General features: G+C 40.5%; 2 protein-coding genes across 3 annotated transcripts in view; both read right to left on the reverse strand.

The window, feature by feature from the left end:
- The window catches only part of LOC125303951 (metabotropic glutamate receptor 8-like), a 50,285-nt gene extending 27,694 nt beyond the window's left edge, over positions 1-22,591 (reverse strand). The window contains exons 1-3 of one of the 2 annotated variants that reach the window (XM_048257946.1): positions 22,462-22,591; positions 20,535-21,349; positions 6,055-6,271 (exon numbers count right to left, since the gene is read on the reverse strand). In XM_048257946.1, coding sequence (XP_048113903.1) covers positions 6,055-6,271; positions 20,535-21,053 — 736 coding nt within the window. In that variant the 5' untranslated portion in view covers positions 21,054-21,349; positions 22,462-22,591. Of the gene's footprint in view, positions 1-6,054; positions 6,272-20,534; positions 21,350-22,461 lie in introns of those variants that run through there. The other variant, XM_048257947.1, reaches the window with a different exon arrangement.
- A 269-nt stretch (positions 22,592-22,860) lies between these two features.
- si:dkey-42p14.3 (EF-hand calcium-binding domain-containing protein 10) lies at positions 22,861-25,713 on the reverse strand. Its single transcript, XM_048257640.1, has 4 exons — positions 25,575-25,713; positions 25,110-25,274; positions 23,768-23,858; positions 22,861-23,676 (listed from the first exon to the last, which is right to left on the reverse strand). The coding sequence occupies exons 1-4, from the start codon at positions 25,675-25,677 to the stop codon at positions 23,631-23,633; spliced, it is 405 nt and encodes a 134-aa protein (XP_048113597.1). The 5' UTR covers positions 25,678-25,713; the 3' UTR covers positions 22,861-23,630.
- Between the last annotated feature and the right edge of the window lie 759 nt (positions 25,714-26,472).

Here is a 26,472-nt window from a genome sequence, read left to right on the forward strand (position 1 = left end):
GATGGACATCTATTCAAAGTCAGCCTTGATCTGCCTGCCCACCATCTATAATAGGAAGATCAAGTCCTGAATGTGTACAAGTAGGTAGTGCATGTGACTGTGGTCTTGACAACACAGGACACATACTGAGTGCTTCTCATTTCTGTGTAACCTGATGTCAGTGAGGAAGTGATTCTTAGTCACCCTGATCAGACAGACATCCCTGTCATCTCAATATGTCCCAGAGATCCATCCTTAGGCATCCTTACTCGTTATACTCCATCATGCCATGGGCAGGGGCAAAACAAACATTTCCTTACAGAGACACAGATGCAGTGAGGTGATGCAAAACTGATTGATGTTCCTTCTGTTTTCCAGCAACGGAATCTAGATCCCCTAGTATATGACATCTTCATCTCATCTAGTAACATATCCCACCCCCCTTGAGTGAGAGAGTAAGTGAGTGAGTGAGTGAATGAGTGAGTGTGAGTGTGAGTGTGAGTGTGAGTGTGAGTGTGAGTGTGAGTGTGAATGTGAGTGTGAGTGTGAGTGTGAGTGTGAGTGTGAGTGTGAATGTGAGTGTGAGTGTGAGTGTGAGTGTGAATGTGAATGTGAGTGTGAGTGTGAGTGTGAGTGTGAGTGTGAGTGTGTGTCTGTGTATCTGTGTGTCTTCCCATGCATGCATATATGAGGGCAGTTGCTAGGTTCCTCCTCTCCTACTTTGTTGGAGCTGAGAGAAATACATCTCCATTACACATCCCAGATAAATTATGTGTGTGGGTGCACTACCCATTTCCACTTGGGAAGGAATATTTGCATTGCATCAATGTCATAAAAGGCTTTTCTAATGCAGAAAAATCACATTGCACTTGTTAATGTTTCATAAATATGTGTTTTGTGCTGTTATAGGAAACCAGAACACCGCTACATTAAATGTACTCTGAGTGATTTATGAACTGATGTTCGCACAGCTCATAAATGCATAAATTAAAAAAAGCTCACATAAAAAAGAGCAGGGAAGAATCTGATTAACAGTTAAGTCTGTGCAAAGATAACTATTGGCACAACTACATTTTCTAGATTTCTCATATCAGAGAGGCATTGATATACATCTGTTTGAAGTAGTCAACGTTTTTTTGGAAAAGACTCAAAATGTAATACATTTGTGATAAGGTAATCATGACTTTGATCAAATAATTGTGTGAATTTGTAATGATCAATTGATAAGCCAATTTAGCTGCAAAAATCTGTATAATCTTTTGTAAAAATCTGTATATCTGCATTTTAGCTGTACATACTGTTCATAGGCAACCACTTAGGTGGATATCCCTGCAGTTCACATGCTGCAAGCTCCCTCAAACATGTGACATCAGTATCTTTGTGTTGTGTGAGAACGCTACAGTACACGTTTTAGAGTGGCCTGTCATTGTGACCAGTCCTAGGGACATCTGTGCACTAATCATGTGGGATAAATAAGCCTTTTGTGTGTATAGAATATCACATATCACATCTTTTACTTAAATTAATGAAAAATGGGAGCGAACACAAAAGTGTTTTTCAGTATGCACATTTGTCAATCAAGTGCAGGCTGCAGACACAACCAATTAATATTGCATGCTATGTATACTGTATGTCAGTGTTATTACAGACCTAAAATGGTTAATTGTCTTCAATCTTGTAACTGTTTGGAATGACTCACCTAAGACCATTTAGAGACATCACAATTGGTGCTTAATGCAATAATATAATAATAACAACAACAGTAATGAATGAGACTAATAATCATAACAATAGGCTAATTCATCATAAGCAGCCTACTGTACCTTGCTTTAATACCCTGACCACCACAATAGTAAGACACTGCTGTAGCTAGCTAGAGATTTCTGCTTACTTCTCTCTCTCTCTCTCTCTCTCTCTCTCTCTCTGGCATGTTTCAATTTCCAAATTATCCTATGCTTCAGATTCAATTTAAATTCATAGTGTGAATCCAAAGTTATACTAATAGACATATATAGCACTTATTGAGATCACTATACATGTGCTGATCTAGGCAGCTCTCCGCCCGGTGATCTGCAGAACAATAAGAAATCTGAGTTCTGACTAGTAACTAGAGCTGGGAAATAATCATCTAATCAACACTGTAACAGCATCACACAAATTCATGTTCCCTTTTCCTTTATTAATCAGCTCGTCTTTGCTATGAGAGCGTTCCCCTGTAGAATAGCCCTGTTCTTATAGATTAGCTTCCTTGTTTCTCAAGGTCTTTCTCTCCTTTGTCAGCAAGATATGTCTATGCTTTTCTGAGTCACACTGCTGGCAGAATGTGTTTTCTCCTTTTGACAAATCTGATCTTATCAATGTCCTGGGTCCCAACTATTGTCTCTCTCCAGCCTTGGCTCAGGCATACAGTACCATTCATTTGAAAATGCCAACTAGTTTCCTCTGTTCACAGTTCTGTCCCGGCCATCCAAGACATGCCACCACCTAATGTGACTGTGTAGAGTTTTTAGGAGTGTTATTCATTTGAACATTCAACATCTATGTTGTTCTGTCGTGCCTCAAGCTCATGATGCTGTCAACTCCATCAAGTCAGAGATGAGGGGATCAAAATGATACAATGCCAGTGACGTGCAAACCTGAACATGAAGTTTGACCATTTTACAGCCCTTTTCATGACCTATGCAACCTTTTCTTTCTGCCCACCACTGACGCTCACTACAAGGACCTGTTTTGCATTGAAGTTCCTAGCTTTGCATGTCAATACCTGAAGTGCTCTCAGTACATAATGCATATGCACATGCTCATTGGAGAAAGAAAGACACTGTGGAGCATTACATGACTTGCACTAGTAACAGAGGCGACACCAGGGGCCCCAGCAGTAGTGCTGTGGAGGGTGAAGGAGCACAGTAGAGCTCAGAGACCCTAATCCACCAACCCCACGGCACCAACAGCTGTCAGGTCTCCAGACATCACTGGTATGCCACCTTAGGGAGATATGGAGACCACCACAGGGGCCTGTCTATTCCTTCACCTTCTCCTTATGTACTCAATCAGCTGGACACAAGGAATGTCTGAAACTGTTCCTGGACACATTAAGGGTCAACAGTTGCACAGTCAGCATGCACTGCTCATTTCACATACATCTCACTGGGCATTTATGTCTGCTGCAGTCAAAGCTAATACTTGGTGGGAGTGAAGACTATAGGGAAATGATGAAAAAAAATGATTAAATAAAAACTGCTGCAAATTTAGTTGTAGATATGTGAATTGATGTGCATTTATTCATGAATAAGGCACTATTTCAGATTTTATTTATAGATAGGACTTATTTATAGACACTTTATCAAGCTGTTTCCTCGCTGAATTACGGTCTTATTTTAAGGTTCCGCTCAGCCTATGCAAAACAAGCACTGTTGTACTTTTTGGTTGTAACAAGAGGACCTTTTACATGTCTGTCTATGTCTCCTCTTTACTTGCTGCTTCATACAATCACACATATTATAGTCACACAAAGGTAGAGGTCCTCCTACTGATATATTACTATCTATAAGAAATAATTTCCTGAAATGTCCGCTGAATGTCCTCACTAGTGTCACACTCTCCAATTTGAGTGAAAGCTGCTTCTGGTCCCCTCACTGCCACACCAGAATTAAATGCATTGAGAATTTCACAAATATCATAAGGAGAGCTCTTCTTTGCATACTCAAAGTTTAAGGAAATCAGGGAAGAAGCTGAAGAAAAGCAAAAATAAGGCCACTTTGACTGGCCACTAAAAGACTATTGTTTGTGGTAAAAGTCTGTGACTCAATTAATTTCCTTCAGACTTGTTCAATTGAGAATTAAGACAGCCTTTATATAAAACATAAAGACATGCAGCACGGGAGTGAGTTAACCAGTAATCTCAGGCATCTGAATTGGTTCAGTCAGTATGAAAGAGGCTACAAATGAATGTAATCGGCAAACAGTTGTGGTGTAAATAGGATTCCTCTCATTTTACAAAGTACCGCCAGAATCCCTGATGAAAACATTTCATGCCAGGGCCCATCCGTTTGTTTTATGCTGTTTGCAATGTTAGATAACATAATGATAGTATGTCCATCATGACATACTATCATTATGTTATCAAATCTCGCAGAGTTCAGACTTCAACTTCAAACACTTTCCTCATTTCAATAGTTGTCTTGACAAATCAATGGAGACCATTCTTTTGAGAAAACCTGCCTATCTATTAGCCTATACATTCCATCTTCTTTTTGTTGCTTGTCACAGTTTGAACATTAAGACAAAGGATTTGCTCAGAAAGAAGCGATGGTAGCTGCTGTCACTCAGCAGGGTACAACATCATGTTATTGAAAAATCAGCTTATGAAAAATATAACCTTCAAAACTTCAAGTGTGTAGTAAGAATTAACTGTAATATTGTGTTAGTAACAATAATTAAAAGACAAAAAAAACTTACATTTGAGATTGAAGGCAAAACAGTAAAGTTGTGTTCATTGGCATTATGCTAATGTCAGTTTAATCCACTACAACTAATTAAATCAATATGTGTGACTCCTCAGCCTTGCTTAATGTCCTTTCATGGCCAAAGCTTCATTTATATGTTTTGCCAAACTAGAGCATAAACATTTAAACATTTTAGCACTAGGTAAGTGGTGGGGATGTGAGGATGGGCTGCTCTGATCCCCTGAGGAGATGGATAATACTCTGTGGCAGGCTGCTGTAATGTAGCAGGTGTGGATAATTGATTGTAAGCCAGGCAGCTTATGGCGGCTACAGGGGATGGCTGGGGACAGACCTCAGCTGCCTCCTCCCGACTGAAGGATTCCCAGAGCAGAGACTGGCATTTACAACTCATTGGCCCAGCAGGTCTATCCATTTTCTCTGTATTTCCTTCAATCAGGTGGCCATTTGTGGACCATCATCCCTGACTCATGCTAGTCACATTTCTGACCAGCTTCCAAAATGTTGCAGAAATCCTTTCACTTGGTACTCCATTTATAGCATAGCCTGATATAAAGAAACTGAAATATAAATATAAAGAAACAAAATATGATAGGTGGTAACACGTCAACAAATACAAAAGACAAGCGCTATATACTTGTAATATACACAACTAGTCTGTCCAGTCTGGGGGACATCAACCAATGACTTGGTGTGTTTGATTGGTTGCCTGCAGTCAGCCTAACATGAACAGCCCCCTATAGTCTTACAGTAGTACATCAATAAACCTACTACTGTTTGTCGTAACATGGAGGTATAATGAGCCTGAGAATGCTATGCACAGCTGTTTATGTCTCAATAGACATTTAAAATCCCAATTACAACATAATTAATGTGCTAAGCCTACACATCTACTTAGACTTCAGAAGTGAAGGATATGGTACAAGTTCAGACACCCATCATCTGGCTTGATCTGTTTATGCATGAAAAATATGTGGAGGTGTAATTAAGTCGTAATCTTAATGTTGCGATATGGGAAATAAATATATAAGTACTTTATAAAATAGATTGTTGTAGTATCTCTATTCCTCTGTCCTCACCCTCCCTTCCTCTCCTTCACTCTCTCGATAACACACACACCTTCAGAGATAAATCACTTTGTGATGTGACTGCGATTGGCCCAGCTCTAATTGTATTGTGACAAATCACTGTGAGAGCGAGGAACCGAGCGAGCCTATTTATAACTATTTATTTAGAACACCTCTAACAGCAAACAGAAAGGCCCAAACCCTAAACAATATTACGTCCACGTAAACTTGCAAGTACATTCAGTCAGTTGTGAACTCTAAACTTAACAGTTTGGTTTACTTGGCACATTAGTGTAAATGTACACTAATGTACCAAGACAGCAATGTTTTGCTATCTTATGTGCTATTCAAGCTCCAAATAATTTTAGGTTTTCATCTCATAATCCAAACAGTCTGGCTGTGTGTACTTTCCTGCTCACTAACAGGACAAATGCTGGTCTCCTGAAATGCAATTGTGATGATAAAGTGTCACCCTCCAGTCTGTACAATCTTGTCACAAAATTTGCATTGCATCAAAGAATTCTAGAGCTGCACTCTGCACCCACCTGATTCCCGTGAGATCTGAATGAAGGCCTCCACGCCACTCTCACCATAAGAGCCCTCCGATGCCAGCGTGGACACATAGTTCCATCCCATCGCCATGACGATGTCCAACATGGCCTGTGCTTGGAAGGTGTCAGGTGGTACCACACGAGAGAAGAAGTCGTAGCGAGCGTCGTCACTCAGCTCTGGAGCAGTAGAGGCGTAGCTAATCTGAGGAATCTGTCGAAAGAAAGAGAGGCTGTAAGAGTCGACTGCCTCCTGCCTCCTGCCTCCATATTGGTACATAAGGGAAAAGAAGTTAGCCTCAGGAAGTGTCATTCAAACGCATCTAACAGAATATTTTCATGTCTAATGTAATCCGAGATCACTGTACAAGTACACCACGTCTGGCTTAGCTTGTACAGAACAGACAGGGGAGGAAAGTGGCCCAGGCCAGGAGGCTACCTGGGTAATGGTCCCCTGAGAGCAGTTGACAGACTGATGGATTTCTCCTCAGCAAAAGGCCAACACGTCCCCCGAGGCTCCACAGGCACCGTTTATTGTCATTCACAGACAGACACAGACCAAGCCCAGCCACCCATACAGATGTGCCACCCAGGACCTGGCAGCTCTGCACACCACGCTACACCCACAGTCAGCACCAGCAACTGGGGTTAACTACCTCTAGCCTCTAGATCATGGGTGTCAAACTCATATTAGGCAGTGGGCCGGATTTGTTGGAATGAGACCTCGTGGGGACCGTCATGGTCATTTTCATTTCTCTGCATTGGTATCAGATTGTTGTTTGATGATAAACTCCTTTACTATACCCACTTATGAGCAAAGAAGTACAAATCATCTACTGACATCATATCCTTCTCTTTCTTTCAAACCATCATCAGAAAGGAAGGCCTCTTCCTTTCTGAGGATGGTTTGTAGTGCTAGGTTTAATACATTTATCACAGGATTGCTTATTACAAATTGTTGAAGACAGCTGGATGTGAATATCTTTGCTTTCTAATTTTCCCTTACTACCCAAAACATCTTGGGGGCTGTATGAAACCTGCTGGCAGGCCTGATCTGGTTTGACACCCCTGCTATAGTAGTTCTCCATTTTAAAGAAGTCCAGCATGTAAAATTACATTTAGGTTGGAATACAGCTCTGTTAAAACTGGCATACTTCATGCCTTTTGAGTCATTACTTTACCATGGTTGGCTTTTTAACAGTATTCACCACATTAATGCAACTGTTTATCTTCCTCAGTATTTACTGAGCCTATAAGTCTTTAGCTGTAGCCTTTCAGTCCGTGTCCTTGAAAGCCTTTACAAAGTCTGGACAAAAATAATTGATGTATCAACTGTGTCTGAAAAGGCTTTTCAGTGCGCTCATGCGTAACAGGAATGTGGCGATCAGGGGAGATGCTGCAGATGAAAGAACACACACTGGCTGAATAGAACATCATTACAGAAAAACAGAGTTGTGTGGTCGTTACACATACAGCTCAGATGAACACCTTCTATGTTCATACACAAATATACTTAGGAATAATGATTTAATATGATATAAGAAATGAATGAAGGGGATATGATGTGCTTGTGTAGGCCTGAGATTCACCTGATATCTTTATGTTGGGCATTTCCTTCGACTTTGCCTTTTTTCCCCACCATAGACCTGTATGTAAACTGACAGAGTAGGTATAGAAAACACCAAGGCCATGGATTCATTACCCATAAAACACTTCCCCAGAGTAACCTACAGGGGTGTAGTGAGCGTTGGACGCGGGGGAACGCCGTCCCACCACTTCTTGGAGCATTGTTTTGAGCATTTTAAAATGCATTTATTAATATAACAAGTGTTGTTACCAGTGACGCATCACGCAAACGTCTCCAATTAGGCCTCTTTGTTATACAATTCGTTACAAGAATGACCGTCATGCTGTAGCACTCCACCATGCACAAATATATTCAAAAATACGCGGCTCGTCGTTCCACGTTACCCGAAAGTGGCTAAAAAAACATCGATTATACAACTGCCTGTATCCGAATCTAGCCAGCATCTTCATGGCCCACTGTTGCAATTCCTTCTTTTGTGTTTTGCAGAAAGCAGGTAGGCTGCCCACACAGCGTGTTGAATGCGTGTGAATCCTGCTTGTGATTGCCATGGTTCACGTGTGGTAATGAATATAGCCAGGCTACAACAAAATAACCATTTTCATAGACTTTGTTGGAAAAGTGTAGTTTGGGTGAAGACATTAGGCTTCATTTTGAAGCTAATCCATGTAATGTAATTGTTTTTTTTATTCATTCATTTTGAATTCATGTTCACGAAGCTGGTAACAATGGCCTGGCCTACTCATCGATGTATGTGGAGGTGCGAGTGTGACAGTTTTTGCAATGATGTCATTAAAATAGCGTCCCTCCACTTTAAAAATCCCCACTACACTGCCTACGACTCAAAAGTAATGTGAACTCAGGACCCCTGAAGAGCTAAGAAATACATACCTTGAAGAAATCTACTCTAAAACATACTGGGAGCCAGAGGCTAAAACAGGAAAGATCACAGCCATAAAGTTTCTTGGCTCAATTCTTTTGCTCAAAAGTGAACTCGGAAATTTAGCTGTGATGATGAGCCATACTCATATATTCTTTGGTTAGAATTGTACCACATTTATAAAACAAGCACAGCTTGTTAAAAAGTATCTACAATAATGAAGGCCATAAGATGCTTGAGATACTGAATTCAGGTCACCAACACAATAACTTACAGGATGTGTATAATACTAATTGACAGTTGCTCTTGTAATATACCATCCACCTGATGACAACATGCTGACTTTCTGTGGTATTTCCACTCTGGCTTGCGTTGGTGTCAGACTGTATTATCTTATAGGTTAACCGTTAAGCAAAATTAACACAGTCTGGGTCAGTAGATAGGTGATGAAACAGTATTTCAGGATGAACAAATCTATAAAATATACGCTCAATTCAAACCAGTTGGGTCTTTCAGAATAGGACAGCCTCTTCACCCCAGTTTGAGCATTAACTAAGCATGTATTGAGAAGAGCACAACTGGAGAGACACCAGCACCCAACACTGTAACACTTTTGCTCATCACTTAGGTGAGAATTATCACTTGCACACTATTTTTGGATTCACACTTTCAGGTGGTCTACACACTTCAGTCTACAACACTGCATTTCAGCTCCTTGCATGACAGTCTTTGGGTGGTGTTGAAGTTGAAGAAAGAAGCTACATATCTTAGCAAATTTAGAAAAATGTAATTATCAGGAACTTAAATCCTGTGTTCTAAAAAGTAAACGTCTGCAAAAACGGCCAGGTAAACAAATTTAAACATTAAATGGTAGAAAATACTGTTTAGCATTCTGGATTATCAGAGCAAAATAAGTTGCCTAATAAGTTGCCTAACATTTTAAAATGTTGCCTATTTGTTCAACCATTGATTTTCACTGTACTGTATGGGTTATCTGTGACTTGACTGGTTGGTAATAGAATAGAGGAGTAGCCTACTGTTATGACTTCATTGCTGAGCTGGTTTTAGTTTGAACTGTGAACTAAATCTGTATGCATGACTAGTTACAGTTAAAGCAAGATCTGTACCGCTACCAAACTATGGGAAAATGAAGACTACATAATAATCTGATATCTGATATCAAAGTAAACTAATGAGTATGAAAGGCAAAGAGTCTGAATATTCATGAAGCAGTATGACAAACTGCCTTCAAACTGGCTGTCAAGTCAGCCAATCTATGAGAGTTATTAGGTTGGTGACATGCTAGAACCACTGCTCGTCTGGGGCATCATTTATAAAATGCTCTTAGAGGCAAAATGTACAATGGTTATGAAGACAAACTCAGAATTATAATTACAAACTCACACTCAAACTTTCTTCCCTTCAACTGAATTGCAGGTATGCCAACAGCAACATACAGAATAATCTGGATCAGAATAATAAATATTGATTGTTGTTTTGTTACTATTATGAGGTATATAAATATGAAGCAGTATTAGCAACCATAGTAGAATTAAAAGCAGTATTTTTAGCAGAACTAGCTTTATGAAGCCTCTTAATGCTCTGATTAATTGCTACCACCAAACTAGTGTAGCAATAGCAAGGCTATTCTCCAGAGACTATGCTGATCATGTGGACCATGTTCACCAGAGACCAGATATTGTGCTGATGGATACATCCGTTTTTCAAACTGCAGTACTTGTTTGAGCTTCTCTCTCCTCTGTCTGGGCAGTCAGGCACATATGGAATAGGGAACCGCACAGCATCAGTGATGTTCCCGACGGCATGACTGACTGCACCCATACTGCCATCATGACCCTTATCATTGGTTATATACACATTATCATTCAGTTTATGCAATTGCTTTTTTTTTGTACTTTTCTCATCATAAGGCAGTCTTTTAAAATGCTAGGATCTCATGAAGGCCCTTCACAGGGTAGATATTTTATATCATTCAGATTGGCACATTTCCATGAACGTCTGTGATTTATACATAACATGCATGTGCGCAAATTTAGGCACACAATCAGTTTATTCACAAGACCTTCAAATGAATTTGGTTGTGTGTGCATTTGACCTCCATAGGGTGCAGCATTAACTGGTTTCAGACGAGTACAGAGACTTTGTTCCTAAAATAACCTAGATGCAATTCAGACAAAGAACAATTAGCTGTCAGTGCACTAGAATGGACTAAAGATGTTTGATTACTTATTTTCTGGAGAACAAGGTTTCTGGAACAGAAAGAAAATAGCTCAGAACTAGCACCAACGAGCACTCACTAATTACCTAGAATCCGCTTGGAGTAATAACAAGGAGATGCTTCAGCAGAGGTATAATTGTAAGTTAAGGAGAACAAGGCCGTGTGACAGCTGACCGACAGGGTATCTCATTAGAAAAGAAAAAGTGCTGATGGTTGAGGAGAGTCAGCACCAGGAGACCACCAACTGTTTCTGGGTGTCTCACACTTAGTCTCTCACACTTAAAGCCTCCCAAGTCTGGCACTGCTGAGACGGTAGAATAAAGTATAACATAAGAACTGCTCTCTCAAGATCAAGTTTTCCAAGTTACATCTGGCATGTCATTTGGAATTATAGGTCAGTATAATTAAAAACACCTGTCTGTATCTGTGCCTTTTTAAATATTCAAGTTGAAATGGTTTTGTTAAACTAGTTTTGTGATGCTGATTCTTTTTAGCTTCACAGCGATTATGAGTGAAGTGCAAGGACTTGCCAAATGAGTTTGGTGTTGGATTCATATTGTATGGATATTTTCAAGTGCATTAAGCATAAGAAAAAATCCAATAGAAAGCCTCTCATAATAAAGTCAGATTTGCATGCCGTAGGCCATTTCCACAAATCTGCAGGGGGATCAAAGCAGTGCTCTGCCAGCACATCTGATTGTAATACGGCCAATAAGGAGATAAAGGCAAGTATCGGTCCTTACACTTTTAGAGACATTAAATACCCCACTGGAGTCAGTATGATGTTTTGGCTGTGTAGCTGAGCTGCAGCCTGTTGGAAGATCTTAGATATGCACCAAAAGTAGCACTTGCACTGTATTCTTGCATCAACTGTAATCATATATCACTTCTTTACTTTATGTACTTGGTACTTTAATTATGTTATATTCTTTATCTTTTCATTTCAATTCTTTTAACGGCATATTTTCTTCTTTTGTTTTATACTCTGGGGTTGATGATCCTCTTGCCGTATAGCATATTGAATGGTCTGAGTATGAAATGTGATAGAGAAATAAACTTGCCTTGCCTTGCCTCGCCTATGGGGGCATAATGGTGATAGATTTATGCCGAATGTGCATTTGATTCAATATTTACTTTGCCTATCTTTCTTCATTTCAAAGATACATCATGCTGCAGCACTGGAGAAATAGAATCCCCCATCTTTTCATCCTACCGGTGTTGTTCTGAATACTGCTTCTACCAACACACCGTTGAAAAATTGTGGCAGATGAGTATTTCATCTCATTCCATAATTTTAATGCTAAATGGGATCTGACTGGACCTGGTCCAAATTCCAACGTGCCACAGTTCAGGTAATTCACACGATCCCCAGGGTCAGGCTGTAAATGGCGAGTTCTATTGCAACGTTCTGGGGTATCTCAGGGGGAACCATAGGACTTGCATTGTGACACACTGGTATTTGGGTGCTTCATCATGGCCAAGTGCTCACTCACAGTGCATGGAATACAATAGCCATCCACCAAGGTGCAGGCACACTTGATATTTAAAGCCAATGGGAGAAGACACCCTGATTGGTTTACTGCATGCTGCACCCAAAACCCATTCACGAGTGCAAACTGCATATATCTTGTACACACGGTGAAAGATTCATTTTCAAGCATTTGTGTGCTGTTCCATGTCCATGTATGTGTAACAAGCAGAGAGTCCACACATTGTGCACCTGTCTACAGTATGTAGGCACATGGCCTTCTACCATCCAAATAATGCAACCTCAAAATAACAGGCGTCACACCAGGTTTGTGTTGGTCAGTCACGGAACAGCTTCCCGCTGCCTCAACATAACGGCAAGATTGTGACAACAATGTGCCTGAACACACTGCATTTTAAAACAAACACAACCGTGGATGCTTTAAAAGCAATACAGTAGGTGCTGGATGGAAGCAAATACATGTTAAAAAAAGGCAATGAAAAATTGCACAGCATCGAGAAGTGGTGCACAAGCCAAGTACATCATTAAGGCCGACCTGAGAATTCATGGTGTCAATGCTTTGACTGAGTGATTCAATTAAATCAAAACTAGCAGGCCAATCAATTAGCTGTGTACAAGCATTCTTACTAGACAGAAACTCAAACTGCTGTAAGAACTGCTTTATTGTATCGTCATCTACTAAGTGAGTAAAAAACTAAAATGCTCATAGAGTTCATCTGAATGGATACCTGTGGCATTTGGCTGGCATTTACAAAGGCTGCATCTGGACAGGAGAGATGTGCATGAAATATGGCAGCGCAATTAAGAAGAACATTATCTGGCAACCACTCATGGAACAAAACTGTGTTACGCAAGACTGTTGTGTCCATCACTTGCAAATTACTCATATGGAAAAACTGTAGGGAGCTACAGCTGTCATTGCCAGCCATAGACATGGTGTCTACGCTGCATGAGCAAGACCCAGATGGTAAGTTCTTACACGGAAATCCCAGTTTCTCTACCTTCCTCTGTCCTCTTTCATCTTTCTAAACTAATCATTTCCTTCCTGAACTATTGTGTAATAGCAAATGATCACTTATTAAACATTGACGGTTTATTATAAGATATGCATGTAGGCATATTCACCACATCTACCACATTTCTGGAATAACTAGGCTAATACCAGAATGTCTTGTTTTTTGAAATACCAAATCCCTACCTAAGTCCTGGTTAGATCTGAGCCATTTTTGAACAATGTTCACTTTATCCACTGTATAGAATGCATGTCAATGACTTGTTTTTCAGCCTACAACTTATGTAATGACTACCGCCCTGTGGCACTGACACCCATCATCATGAAGTGCTTTGAGCGGCTTGTCATGTCACATATCAAAGCCATTCTCCCCCCCACCCTGGACCCCTTCCAGTTTGCATACCGAGCCAAGCGGTCTACAGAGGATGCAATCTGCTCTGCCCTCCACCCAGCCCTCACCCACCTGGAAAAAAGAGACTCATATGTGAGATTGCTGTTTATAGACTTCAGTTCTGCATTCAACACCATAATACCACAACAACTCATCTGCAAACTTGACAAACTGGGACTCAGTACCTACCTCTGCAACTGGCTACTGGACTTCCTCTGTCAGAGGCCCCAAGTAGTACGTGTTGGCAACAATACCTCAAGCAGCATCACACTGAGCACAGGGGCCCCCCAAGGCTGCGTGCTCAGTCCGCTGCTCTTCACCCTGCTGACGATGACTGCACTGCAACCTACAGCAACAATCACATAGTGAAATTTGCTGGCGACACAACTCTGGTGGGTCTCATCACCAAGGGCTTACGAGACTCAATACAGGTTGGAGGTCGACCATCTGACCACGTGGTGCAGGGACAACAACCTCCTGCTGAACGTCAGCAAGACCAAAGAGATTGTTGTTGACTTCCTCGAGAGGTCACACCCAACACCTGCCACTGACCATCGACGGTGCTGTGGTGGAGAGAGCGAGCAGCACCAAATTCCTGGGGTGCACATCAGTGAAGACCTCTCCTGGACCACCAACACTGCATCACTGGCGAAGAGAGCTCAGCGCCGCCTGTACTTCCTAAGTAAAACTCAGGCGAGCAAGTGCTCCACCAGCCATCATGACCACATTCTACCGAGGCACCATTGAGAGCATCCTCTCCAGCTGTATCGCTGTGTGGGGGAAGCTGCACTGAATACAACAGGAAAGCCCTGCAGCGCATAGTGAACACAGCTGGAAGGATCATTGGTGCTTCACTCCTCCCTGAAGGACATTTACACCACCCACCTCACCTCACCAGAGGCGACCAAAATTGTGAGTGATGCAAGTCACCCTCGCTCACAATCTGTTTGATCTACTGCCCTCTGGGAAGAGGTACAGAAGCCTGCGCCTCCCCAAGACTACCAGACTCACTAACAGCTTCATACACCAAGCTGTAAGGATGCTGAACTCTCCCTCCTCTCCCCTTCCACCCTCAGCTACATAACATCCTGGACATTGGACCCACAATGGCCGCCTGCACTACTCCACCTGCACACTTGAACACTTGCACACTTGTACACTTTACAACTTGGTGTTGTTGTCCTGAAAACACAACACTTCTGCTGCTCTTACATAACTTGCACCACTATGCCAGTTTCTTTATTACTTAGGTCAAACAGTATTTTATAGTATTTTACAGTATTTGCACTAGTATTTTATTGACTGTCTATGCACAATGTCAACAAAATTTTGCTGCTCTTATTTTTCATTATTATTATATGTGCCCTCTTATTTACTTATTTACTTACTTTTTTTTGTTTACTTGAATGTTATGTTTGTCTGTGGACTTAAAATTGGTCAAATATGTCTTGTCTTCACCGTGGATAGTGAGAAACGTAATTTCGATCTCTTTGTATGTCTGGAACATGTGAAGAAATTGACAATAAAGCTGACTTTGACTTTGACTTTGACTTTGACTTTGATGTAAGAATGCAATAATGGAGAGAAATGTCTCTCAGGATCTCACTTTGTCTTTTCACTCAATGCAGGATGCATATCATAAAGGTATCAACTCCAGTCATATTGCATCTCTGAAGTGCTACTGATAGAAAACAGAACTGACAGAGCACTGACAACAAGATGGTGGCTCCTGATCTGTGCTTTTGTAGCACATTTAAACCGTTGCTACTCGAGGACCAATAGAGGCACAGTATACATGCTGTTGTTTGTCTGTTTTGCTGTCACAGACCAAAAGCCCACATCAGACTGCTATCATGATTATATGATGGGCAGGGAACTTAGCAGGGAACTAAAAGACCACCTTGACACATATTGACACACTGAAATTAGGATTATACACTAATTTGGTCAAATGTTTTTCCATCCACAAAAGGTTTATTGAAGGAAGATAAAACTGAAAGTGTCCCATCTGAACAAGACAGCTATTTCTGACTGCCCCATATGCTGATCTGTCAATAAAGCGCTTGGATGGAGTTTTTTTTTATCTCTGGTGGCAGGTAAGTGTCACTATTCATCTAGTGGACAGTTCAAAAGCCTGTAGTCTCATGGTCCTTCTGATGGGCTTTGAGCTCACACAGGCTAAGAACAATGTCTCCACTGGACCCTGGGGCAGATCCCTGAACAGACGCTGCCCTCGGCACTCTCTCTGAGTGAGTCTGTTTTATTCATTGGCATGTGAAACAGTAACAATACTGTCAGTTACACATTAATATACAGATGAAAGCACATCTTTCAACAGATGCATCATCTTCCAGAAGGGGGGGCTGAACTTCAAGGATCATTTGTTCTTCACCTATTTCCCATTTACACCTCATTGCTTCAGAACAAACATTTACCATGAAAGAAATGTCAAGGACACATCTGAAATATACAAAGCACTATGATGCAGTTATCAATGCCATGACATATACAAAGCACTATGAAGCAGTTATTAATGCCATGGTTTTGCATGTGAAAGCAGGGTTATTTTGTCTGAAGCAAAAGAAGAGCTTCCTGGGTTCAAATCCGTAACTAACTTCCTAAATTCCCTTACAGTCCACTAGTCCGGTGTGTCACAGGGGGTCTATCATTTCACTAATCCTATGAAAGTGAGATTCATAGCTAAAATCATATCCATTATTAATAAACCTACATATCAACCAGGCCAATGCCACCACTGCACCACCCTGTTGTCAGTACAGAATGGAAATTGTAGTGGGCAACCCTCATTCAGTTTTCTGTTGGCCAGAGGCAAAAGGCATCACCTTCACATTAGCGATTTTCAGCAAGTGAATATTTGATGAGACTCCGTTTGAAGATGGGATGTTAAGGTCATGTTTGATTATCACCACACAAGCACAATATTTCCATAAAATCAAGGACTAACTCAGAACACTATCAAGTGTTCTTCTGAGTGGCAAAAAACATAGGCTACCATAAAAATAACACATAGACTGTTAAAAATGAAGACATGTATGAATGATGAATAAAAAAACAGTGAAAATCCTTAATAATTGACAAACAATTCATGAATATGTCATAAAAGCTTCATGTTAACAAAAGCACAACATATTTGTCAAAGTACAACATCATGCTAACTGTTGAAGCATGTAACTGTTAAACTTATCTCGGTTCCAATAGTTCATTAATATGACACTCTGGAAAAGCCTTCGCAATGTAACAACTGGCATCACGCTATGCGTCATTTGTTTCTTTGATCGCCGCTAGTCTCAGATTTATGATATCCATTGACTGGCATTCAGCCCATAGAACTACACTCACAAATGTGTCGAAACGTGTGCCATTGTAATAATATACAATCAACTATTTCACTTTGATGAAACACTATAATTTATATATATATAAAAAGATATATACATGAAGAATAACAGATGGCACCTAGGTCATTCAGATGCTAAGTAACTCAACAGTAAGTAACAAAGGTCTGCCTTTCTCTCGCATGACTGCCAACCACCAGCAGCTACTGAGTAATAAAACACGGACATTCCGATGATTGGCAGCATGCCAGCAATGGACAGCTACTTCTCAATTACAGCTCTGTTCCAAACATCAGAGGCACAGGGTACATCAGGGCACTTATATCTGCGCAAAGGGAAATTAGGCTATCCGTTATTTTCTCGAAATCCATTCAAACGATTTGTTTTATTCTTGGTGCAAACGTCTTTACATTGTATGTGCACCAAGTAGGCCTTTGCCCATCCTTTCCAACGCTTTGGTTAAAATAATGAAACTTTAAGCTTACCTTTACTAGGCAATAAAATACTGACTTGTTTCTTACAAAGCCACGTTTTGACATCCATCCATATCTTACACTATTTTAGGGATGGGCAGACAAGCTGAATGCAATGATGGCGAAAGTTGAACTATTTAATTTAGCAAACAAACTAGCTTGACAACTGTTTTAACATTGGTACTTCACAGTAGGCTACCATACGGGGAGCTGTATGGTTCAAATCTAATAAATCGTTTAAACAACACACAGTAAAGCGCTGTCCATGGTTCTGATATCAGAACCATTATGAAGACGATCAGAACCATCTTTGAATATGTGCAGTGAGAAAAGATGTTTGAGAATGTAGTCTAGAATGTGGATTATGGAGGACTACATTTTGTATTAGTATTTTGAAAAATAATTTAAATGATGCATGGTAGTCCTTCTCCCTTGGAAATAACATGCTTGTCCCAGTGTTATTGAGAGTTGACCGATAAACACTGAAATAAATACATGGTAGACAGACAGATTGGATTATTATAAATTATACCCACTGAATTAAAATGTTACATTTGGCTGGCCATGCCTTTACCACTGAACTGAAAAATGAAATCCAAAAAAACCTTCAGTAAATCAACAACAGAGAACCTGAATTTCAAAGTACACAGAGAAGCATTTCCTTTCATGCGAGATGTCTTTTATTTGCTGACAGTAACTGGTTAATCATGAGAATCGGCAAGTTGCATTCTGACATGTTTCTCCTCAGAAACATCCAATTTACCTGTCCTGTCTGTGTCTGTGTGTGTGTGTGTGTGTGTGCGTAGCGATGGTTTGGTTTTCAGATTTTCTGCTGCCTTGGCAAAAAGGGTGTGAATGAAGAAGCAGATGTTATCTCCCCAGGCTTTGTGAAAGCTGTCACCCTTCCTGATCAGAACACAAGGTAAATATGTGGATTGGCCACAGAGGCTTACCAGGGCATGACAGCACTTGGAAAAAATGCATAGTATCAACTGACTGTAAAAGAAAGAGCCCTGCTCATGTATGCACACGGACTCCAAGGCTTCCCAAATCGAGCGATCTGGTGAGATGGAAAGTGATGCTGTGCATATGTTATCCTCCCCTACTGGAGGTGGGGTGTTATTTAACTGTGGTAATATCTTACGGTGAGCTCAGACGATTAAAGCAGGTTTTGGATCTCATTAGTGGATCCTCCAGGGGGAGGAGGGCTCAGGGGATACTGCCTTGAGGGCATGATTAATTTTGCATGCAAATCCAGACATTACATTTAGCCGACCTGACAACTCACAGAGACACACTCAAGCTGGCAATGCGAGACTGAGAGTGATCTACTGCTCCATGGACCGGACTGCAGACTGACCAAAGAGCATAGAGGGTGACAAACAACTCTTTTGTACAGACATTAGATGGCTCCATGGACCTCTTGAGTTTAACTATTGATCAGTGCTTTTTGGTGAATGGATAATTCATGTGTGTCAATGGGCTCTTAATTTTAATGTTTAATTCCATCCACTTCCAACCACATTTACTAAATCTTCTTGGTTCCTCTGACATTGTCTGTCAACTGTGTGATAGCTATAACCTGCGATGGATCTGGCTATAAAATTGCATTGGAGATTGAGATCTACTCCCATTTATACGCCCCTCTCAGTTGATGAATAATTGATTGCTATTATTGATGGAGAGAACAGATCAGATCAGACTTGTATCTGTTGAGATTATTTAGCGCATTACCAGTCCTCTATTTTTGGTAACCATGACAAGTGCTCAATAATTCATGAGACATGGTGCTGTAGATGAACCCACTGTCATGGTGTGCGATAAGCACCCTTATCGGTGCCCCCTTATGCGGTATTTCCCTTCCAACACCAATTAAATCTGATTAGGGAAACGTGAGTCTTCTCTTATCTCAGATTTAGTGACAGGAGAGGGGCTCTGTTACTGTTCTGATCTGTTAAACAGCTCTTTGAATATCAGCTCAATTATATTTCTGACTGCTCGGTCTTATGAAACAGTAAATACAACTTACCAGGAGCATTCTCCATTGTAACACCATATTGTTGGGTAAAGCACATACTCATCAAGCATGTCATGATTTAATCACAAATGCAGGAGAATTCAGAAGCAGTAGGTGCAATATGTCAAGTCTGTCTTTGTAGTGAAAGAGGGAATACTCCACCACTTTCAACCCAGAGTCACCCCCCCTCCTCATGTCTCAGTGGAGCTTAGCCAACACCATTCAGCTCAATTACAAATGCCCTCTGGCATGAATCAATAGAGCACACTGTATTTCAGCAAAAAGGTCATTTTACAGTGCTACCTGGGAATGCAAAGCCATGGTTTCTGGTATGGTATCTGATCCTAAGTTTAAATATTAACTAGGTAAACATCTGGGAACCTGCATTCCAGTTAGAGCCTCGATGTCATGGAACCAGACTCTCTGTGTAAATACAATGTTTTGTCAATCATTCAGCAATGATGAATACAGACCGAGTAAACCAACTCACACGGCCTCACACAACTCATTAGCAATCAAACAACTTACTGCATGAGAGTAGTAGGCCTTCATAATCAAACTGTCCTTTTTCTGTTTTTGGATCATTCCATGCACAAAGGTACTCTCACACACATTCTTGCATACATACATGAATCTAATACTGGATTAGATTCAACTTTCATCTGTCTGCTGTAGCAGTGTTGGACATGGACATCTTCAGTACAGTCCTGCTGAGGATATCAGGATGAAATGTGTTCCGACCTGTCGAATCTGCATCTGAGTGCATATTTAATTTACAATCCATCTGACAATTACAAAGATAAAGACACTATTCTACTGGCAATATGGCTATGCACTGTGTATGCATCTACATGTCTACATGTTTTTAATACAGCAAAACATCTTTTTTTGTTATGGTCCAATTGATTTGAGTTGATTTGGCATGAAACGATCCTTTTCACACAGCCAGAAAGGTAAGGGCTGTAACAAACTCTTCAAACAAAGTAAAGATCATTAAACACCAGGCAACCAAACCATTAACACAAGAGCACTCACCCCAAACAGCCGCAGAATATTGGCCACCATGATGGACACGGAGCTGGCGGCGGCTCCGATCACCCCGACGACCTTGTCTGGCTTAGCGAAGACGGGCGGCTCACCATTGGCACAGTGGACATCAGATGAGTCCCTCTCGATGAGTGCTTGCACAAACGTTAGGGACTGTTCCAAGGCGTACGTGTCACGTGAGCACGTGTCTAGGATGAGGGCACCCAGTGTGACATTTGGCAGCAGCTCTGGGTCTTTGTTAATGAGGTCGATGGCGAAGAGCATAGCCTCAAGTCGGTGGATGCCCTTCTCCTTCTTCAGCTCACCGCAGGCCAGCCCCGGCTCACCACGGGCATGCACAGGGAAGAGCCCTCCGAGGATGATGTCACCATCCAGGCGGATGGAGTGGCCAAACTCCTGTGTCTGTAGTTCAGGCTTCTCTGTAGTGGCCAGAGTTCCCAAACACACACTCATCAACAGGAACAAGTGTCTGTGCAGCAGCGCACAGCAAACTGCTGCTCTATGCATGTTGACACAAGGGGGCTATATAACCTCTATACACGTTTATATATGAACAGTATATGTGTGTTTATCTCAGAAAATACCAATACAGTTGCGGCAAATGAAAGGTGGGCAGTCCTGGTGGTCTGACTTCAACTCCTTTTCCACAGAAGCAGACCCCTGGCCTTGCAGCCTTTCAAAAAAACTGGATTCATGTGGGCGATGATCTGCACAGAGAGTTGCTAAAATGAAAGTTTGTGGTGATGTGCAGGTAGATACCTTTAACTCCACACATTAGATGATAGCTTCCATCACTGTGAGGTCTGTAGAGTCAAAAGCAAAGGAGAATGTGTTTCTATGTTAAGTGCATTGTTTATATGCAAACCACCATTTGGTACATGGAAGTTGAAGCCATAACAAAAATTTCCACAATTTTGATGTTGCTCTGGCATAAACAAATTTCCCTTGCACTTCCATTTACCACTTCTAGCAGCTTCTATCACTCCACTACCCAGAGAGTGAGTGTCAAGAATCACAGCATGCCTTATTCAAAGATCTATTTTGATCCGGAGTGAGAAATTCCAATTTAACATTTGGTTAATAGCTCTAGAACTAAAAATAGGTATACAGCTCAAGTAACACCCACAGGCTTTTTCAACAAAAAGAATGAGCGTGTTGTCTACCAAGGCTGTTAACAAATCTTCAAAGACTGTTGAAATGAAAGCTCATCTCACTGACCCATGATCAAGCAGTATTGGCAAACACTTGCAATCGCACTTGCACTAACCACTAAACCTCTCCTTTCCTTAATCCAGCCTGTTTAAACAAGATGAAACCTAGGGGCTAAATATAATGCTTTAAACTACTTTATCACACACGATATGATACCTGAGCTATACAAAATTTTGGCACCCCCACAATCCCCATTATATAGTTCAATTAGGCTCCCAGTTGTTCAGCAATAGCTGAGGCTTTAACAGAGTGATTATACAGGGTGAAGGCAGCTCTATTGGTGTAACTGTGTAAACCTTTCGCTGACAAAATAAAGATCTTAACATTTGAAGTTCTCATCATTCAACGATTATTTGCTGATCTAGTATAGCCTACTCACAAACAAATATTTAACAAATTAAATCTCTTCACAAATAATACGGATAGATTTTATTCTTTGAGAAAGTCACGATAAAGAACAAGTTCTCAATCTAAGAAAAAATGTCACTGTGCCCTTGCCTTACAAAATCATGCAATGCAATATGTTGCGTAATTAGCTATCCAGAGGAGTGCACGATATCGGGCACCTGCTGTCAGAGAGCAGATGAACTATGTTTAGGGTGTGGTACAATACACATTTTGAATAAAATTGCAAACAATAAAAAATAATTGCCAGACAGCTTTGTCGTTAGATCAAACAGATGCATTAAAGATTGTAGCCTACCTGGCTATGGTTAGTTCCGTGCCACATCCACTTTGCCCGCAAAAATAAGTCTGTCGGTGGTGCTGAAAAGGACAGCGATCCAGTCACCAGGACACGAGAAACCCTGCGAGTGGAATCTCTGAAATGTGCTCCACTGATGGGTCCTGCATCACCACACCTCTAGTCGCTCCGTCCCCACGTAGCCTTTGAACGTCAAACTTTGCTCTTGTTCTTTTTCCGAGAGATGTCTCTATGCTGTGACTATCGCTCCAGCAACAGGACGGACGTGTTAAAGCGAACCAAGCAATTTACATATTTTTTTTTAAATGAAAACATGTATACTTTTTTATAAAACGGCTATTTGAATCAGTCCGAAGGGGAATAACACACGAGAGCAACATGTTATAGCATAAACTTTATTTTAGTTTAAACGAAATGTAGACCTTGACAATCATTTCTCATGGAACATTCCCTCAGTGACCCACTCTGAACCTTGGTCAGTCACCCTGCGTTTTGTTGACGCGCCTGCTCTGAACTAAGCACATTGACGCCACCTTGTGTTGAACATCTGACATAACCGTCTCTTTTTTTACATGGTAACCCAATTGTTATATTTAGCACTGATAATTAAGCAAACTTTAGCATATTTTCTAAACAAACAAAATAAAAAGCTTTTCTGAGCTTTCTGCACCTTGAGTTAAATTCCTTGGTCAGGAATAAGCATGTTAATCAGCTAAACATAGTGCAACATATTTTACATTGCACCAAAAGTTGTTAACATGATATCCATTCATATGTGATGCTCCTTTAGTGATCTGGAAAGATGCATGGATATTATTCCAAACCACAGGGGTATATGAAGGCCTCCACAAAGAATGCAGGTGTGTCGGCACATGAGATGACCCACTTAGCTCCCTTTCATCATGAAAAACTCATGGAGTCATGGAGGAATGGGAAATTACAGAAGACCTTCAAAAGTAGTATTATTCCTATCGCCTTTCACACATAAATCAGCCTATTATGTCACAGTGATGTTATATTATGTTGATGAACTGTATTGTACAATTTCAGAACTGGTGAAATATATTTAATTTGTTGTCAATTTTTGATTAACAAAGTTGTGGTATATACATTAAAAATATTTGAGCAACACGTCTGTGAAATACATCCGGATTGGGGTCCACAGATCATCACTCCTTAATGAAAGTTTCTGAGCTTACAGATAGCCCCATTTTCCTGAAAAAAAGGAAAAAGAAAAAAAAATGTTTCCATAAGGGGGAAAAAACGCTTATATATAAAGGTAACTTTAAAAATAAAAGCTACTTACGCCTCATTTTTAAATGTCTCTTTGGTGATTTGGTCTGACACAGAACCATCTGGACAATCATTGATATTCTTAATCCCAAGAGTGGTGAGAGCTACAGAAAGCACAATAAATGAATAAAATTGTTATTAATGAAGTGGTAGCACACTGTGTACAGCGTCCTCCGCATTTATTGCCATTTAAAAGAGGTCTTAAAATAAATCATCTTTTGACAATTTATCTTATTTCCCAATGAAAAAAATGAAAAAAAATTTTTTTTGACGGAATATTAAACAAAAACACATTTACACCTTGTACAGCCTCTGCTTGCCAATAAAACATCTCATAGGGACCTTTTTATTTCTTTTCTAAAACGCACAGTCTGAAGCAAATAGTTTAAGTGCATTCATGGTGCATCTAGTCCACTATTGCTAGTTGGACTGCGGAATAAGTGATCAGACACCAGGTGCATGGTTCAAAAGGGTTGCTCTTATGTTTCTTACTGTAATAAATCATGGGTGTGTTTTGGGCATAATACCCCTTTAAATCAATGAGAGTGACATATGCCATTCCCTTTAAGAGAGAGCACCTGTACGGCATGATGCTATTATGAAGATGAGTGAAGTAATTGAACTCTTAGACAAGGAACAAAGTCTTACAGTTATTTACTTTCACAGTACTGACTGACCAGAGGTTATAATCTGAAAAAAGCAACACTTGCCACAATAACATTTGAATGATTAACTGATAACTCCTAAGGACGCACATCCTAACACACAAGCATTGCAGTAGGCAGATCACAAGGTAGACTTCTTGATCATGCGCTCTCAAAATAAAAGTAAAATAAGCTACTGCACATTTCACTTTAGACCAGGTTTTTCTTGGTCAGTGATGTTATCATTTTCAGTGACGTCAAAATAGCAATTTATGATCTGACCACATCATGTTTTTTTTATCGACACACATGTGTGTGCATGGATAATTTGTTATTTAAACAGCGCACTGCGTGTGTATTTGGTGGAATGATTGGGGATAAAGAACTATGTTCAGATAGGAGACTGAGATGACAATGCCAGAATAAAATTTAAAGGATGGTGGTTGGTTTAATATTCACTTCAATATTCACTGGATTTACATAATTGTAATATGGACATCGGTTGGACATAAATAAAATGTCTAAAATGAATGCTGCAGTTTTTTGGTTTACCAAAATTGATTTATGCTGTGATGAGCAAATCTGAAAAACTAATTTCAGTGAAATACTATAGACTATAAACTACCAAAAGATGAATTTCTTAATGTTAACCAGCTAACAAAAGTGACAATATGTGGAGGGCGCTGCAGGCTATGATGCATTTCTGCTCACCTTCTTTGAACTGAGCATAAGTGATGTGACCTCGATTAACAGGATCCAAGATTCCAAAAATGGCATCCAAGTTGGCATCAGAAAACAGACATGGGCTATTCACTGAGGTCGTTTTAGATAATTTTAGTTGTTCCAACTGTTCAATCAAGAATTCCCGTGGTCTTTCTGATGGAGGGAACGAGAGAGAAGGTATAGCCTGATTCGCTGGTAACATGAGAGCTAGGCTATCAATCAAACCAGCCACCCTATGTTAACATTTAGCCTAAACTGTAGCCTTTTCATCTTCAATGACCGTCAATCATTTCGTTATCTATTGCAGAGAATGTCTAATAAGGGGCTCTGGCTCTGGTAATGTAACAATAGATGCTAGCTTAGGAAAATGAGTGGCGATCTAACTTCAATTTGTGTTCACGGCATTGCACAAACTTGTAGCAGAATTCAATTATATTTCTGTTTCTTGCTTACCTGGCCTGTGAAAGAATACCATGCTGGTCAAATTATCCATAAGTTCTAATATTTTATGTGTCTTAAGATATTCTGTTGCCTCTTCTTCTTTGAGGGAAGTCATGTTTCGCACGCACTTCTCTTCTTCCCTCTCTGTTTATATCCCGTTGCTATGATACCAGAAATTAGAAAGCAGTGGGACCCAAGATTCTAAAGCGCGCCAGAGCCCTTCTCTGAGCGCGCTAAATACAATTAAAAATTAAAAAATAGCCTAATAGGCAGACCTACATAGCCTACATAAAATCTTCGAGAGGAACCATGGCTGGCTGCTGCACACACACTATATTTGTGCACAAAATAAACAAGCATAAACCTAGCATGTACGCCTTTTCACTGTATACAGTGCATAAGGAAAGTATTCACAGAGCTTCACTTTTTCCACATTTTGTTATGTTAGCCTACAGCCTTATTCCAAAATAGATTAAATGTATTTTTTCCCTCAAAATTCCCTCTATAATACCCAATAATGACAACTTTAAAAATTTCAAAAAAAGAGATTTTTGCAAATTTATTAAAAATAAAAAATGAAGAATTCACATGTAGCCTATTCACAGCCTTTGCGATCAAGCTCAAAATTGGAAAGGCACACACCTGTCTATATAAGGTCCCACAGTTAACAGTGTATGTTAGACCACAAAACAAGCATGAAGTCAAAGGAATTATCTGTACCTCCGAGACAGGATTGGCTGTCCCTCTAAACTGAGTGATCAACGGAGTAGGGCTTTAGTTAGGTATGTGACCAATAACCCGATGGTCGCTCTGACAGAACTCCAGGGTTCCTCTGTGGTGAGAGGAGAACCTTCCAGAAGGACAACCATCGCTGCAGCACCAATCAGGCCTGTTTGGTAGAGTGGCCAGA

Source organism: Alosa alosa, chromosome 11 (genome assembly GCF_017589495.1).
Source record: "Alosa alosa isolate M-15738 ecotype Scorff River chromosome 11, AALO_Geno_1.1, whole genome shotgun sequence".
NCBI classification, from domain to species: domain Eukaryota; kingdom Metazoa; phylum Chordata; class Actinopteri; order Clupeiformes; family Clupeidae; genus Alosa; species Alosa alosa.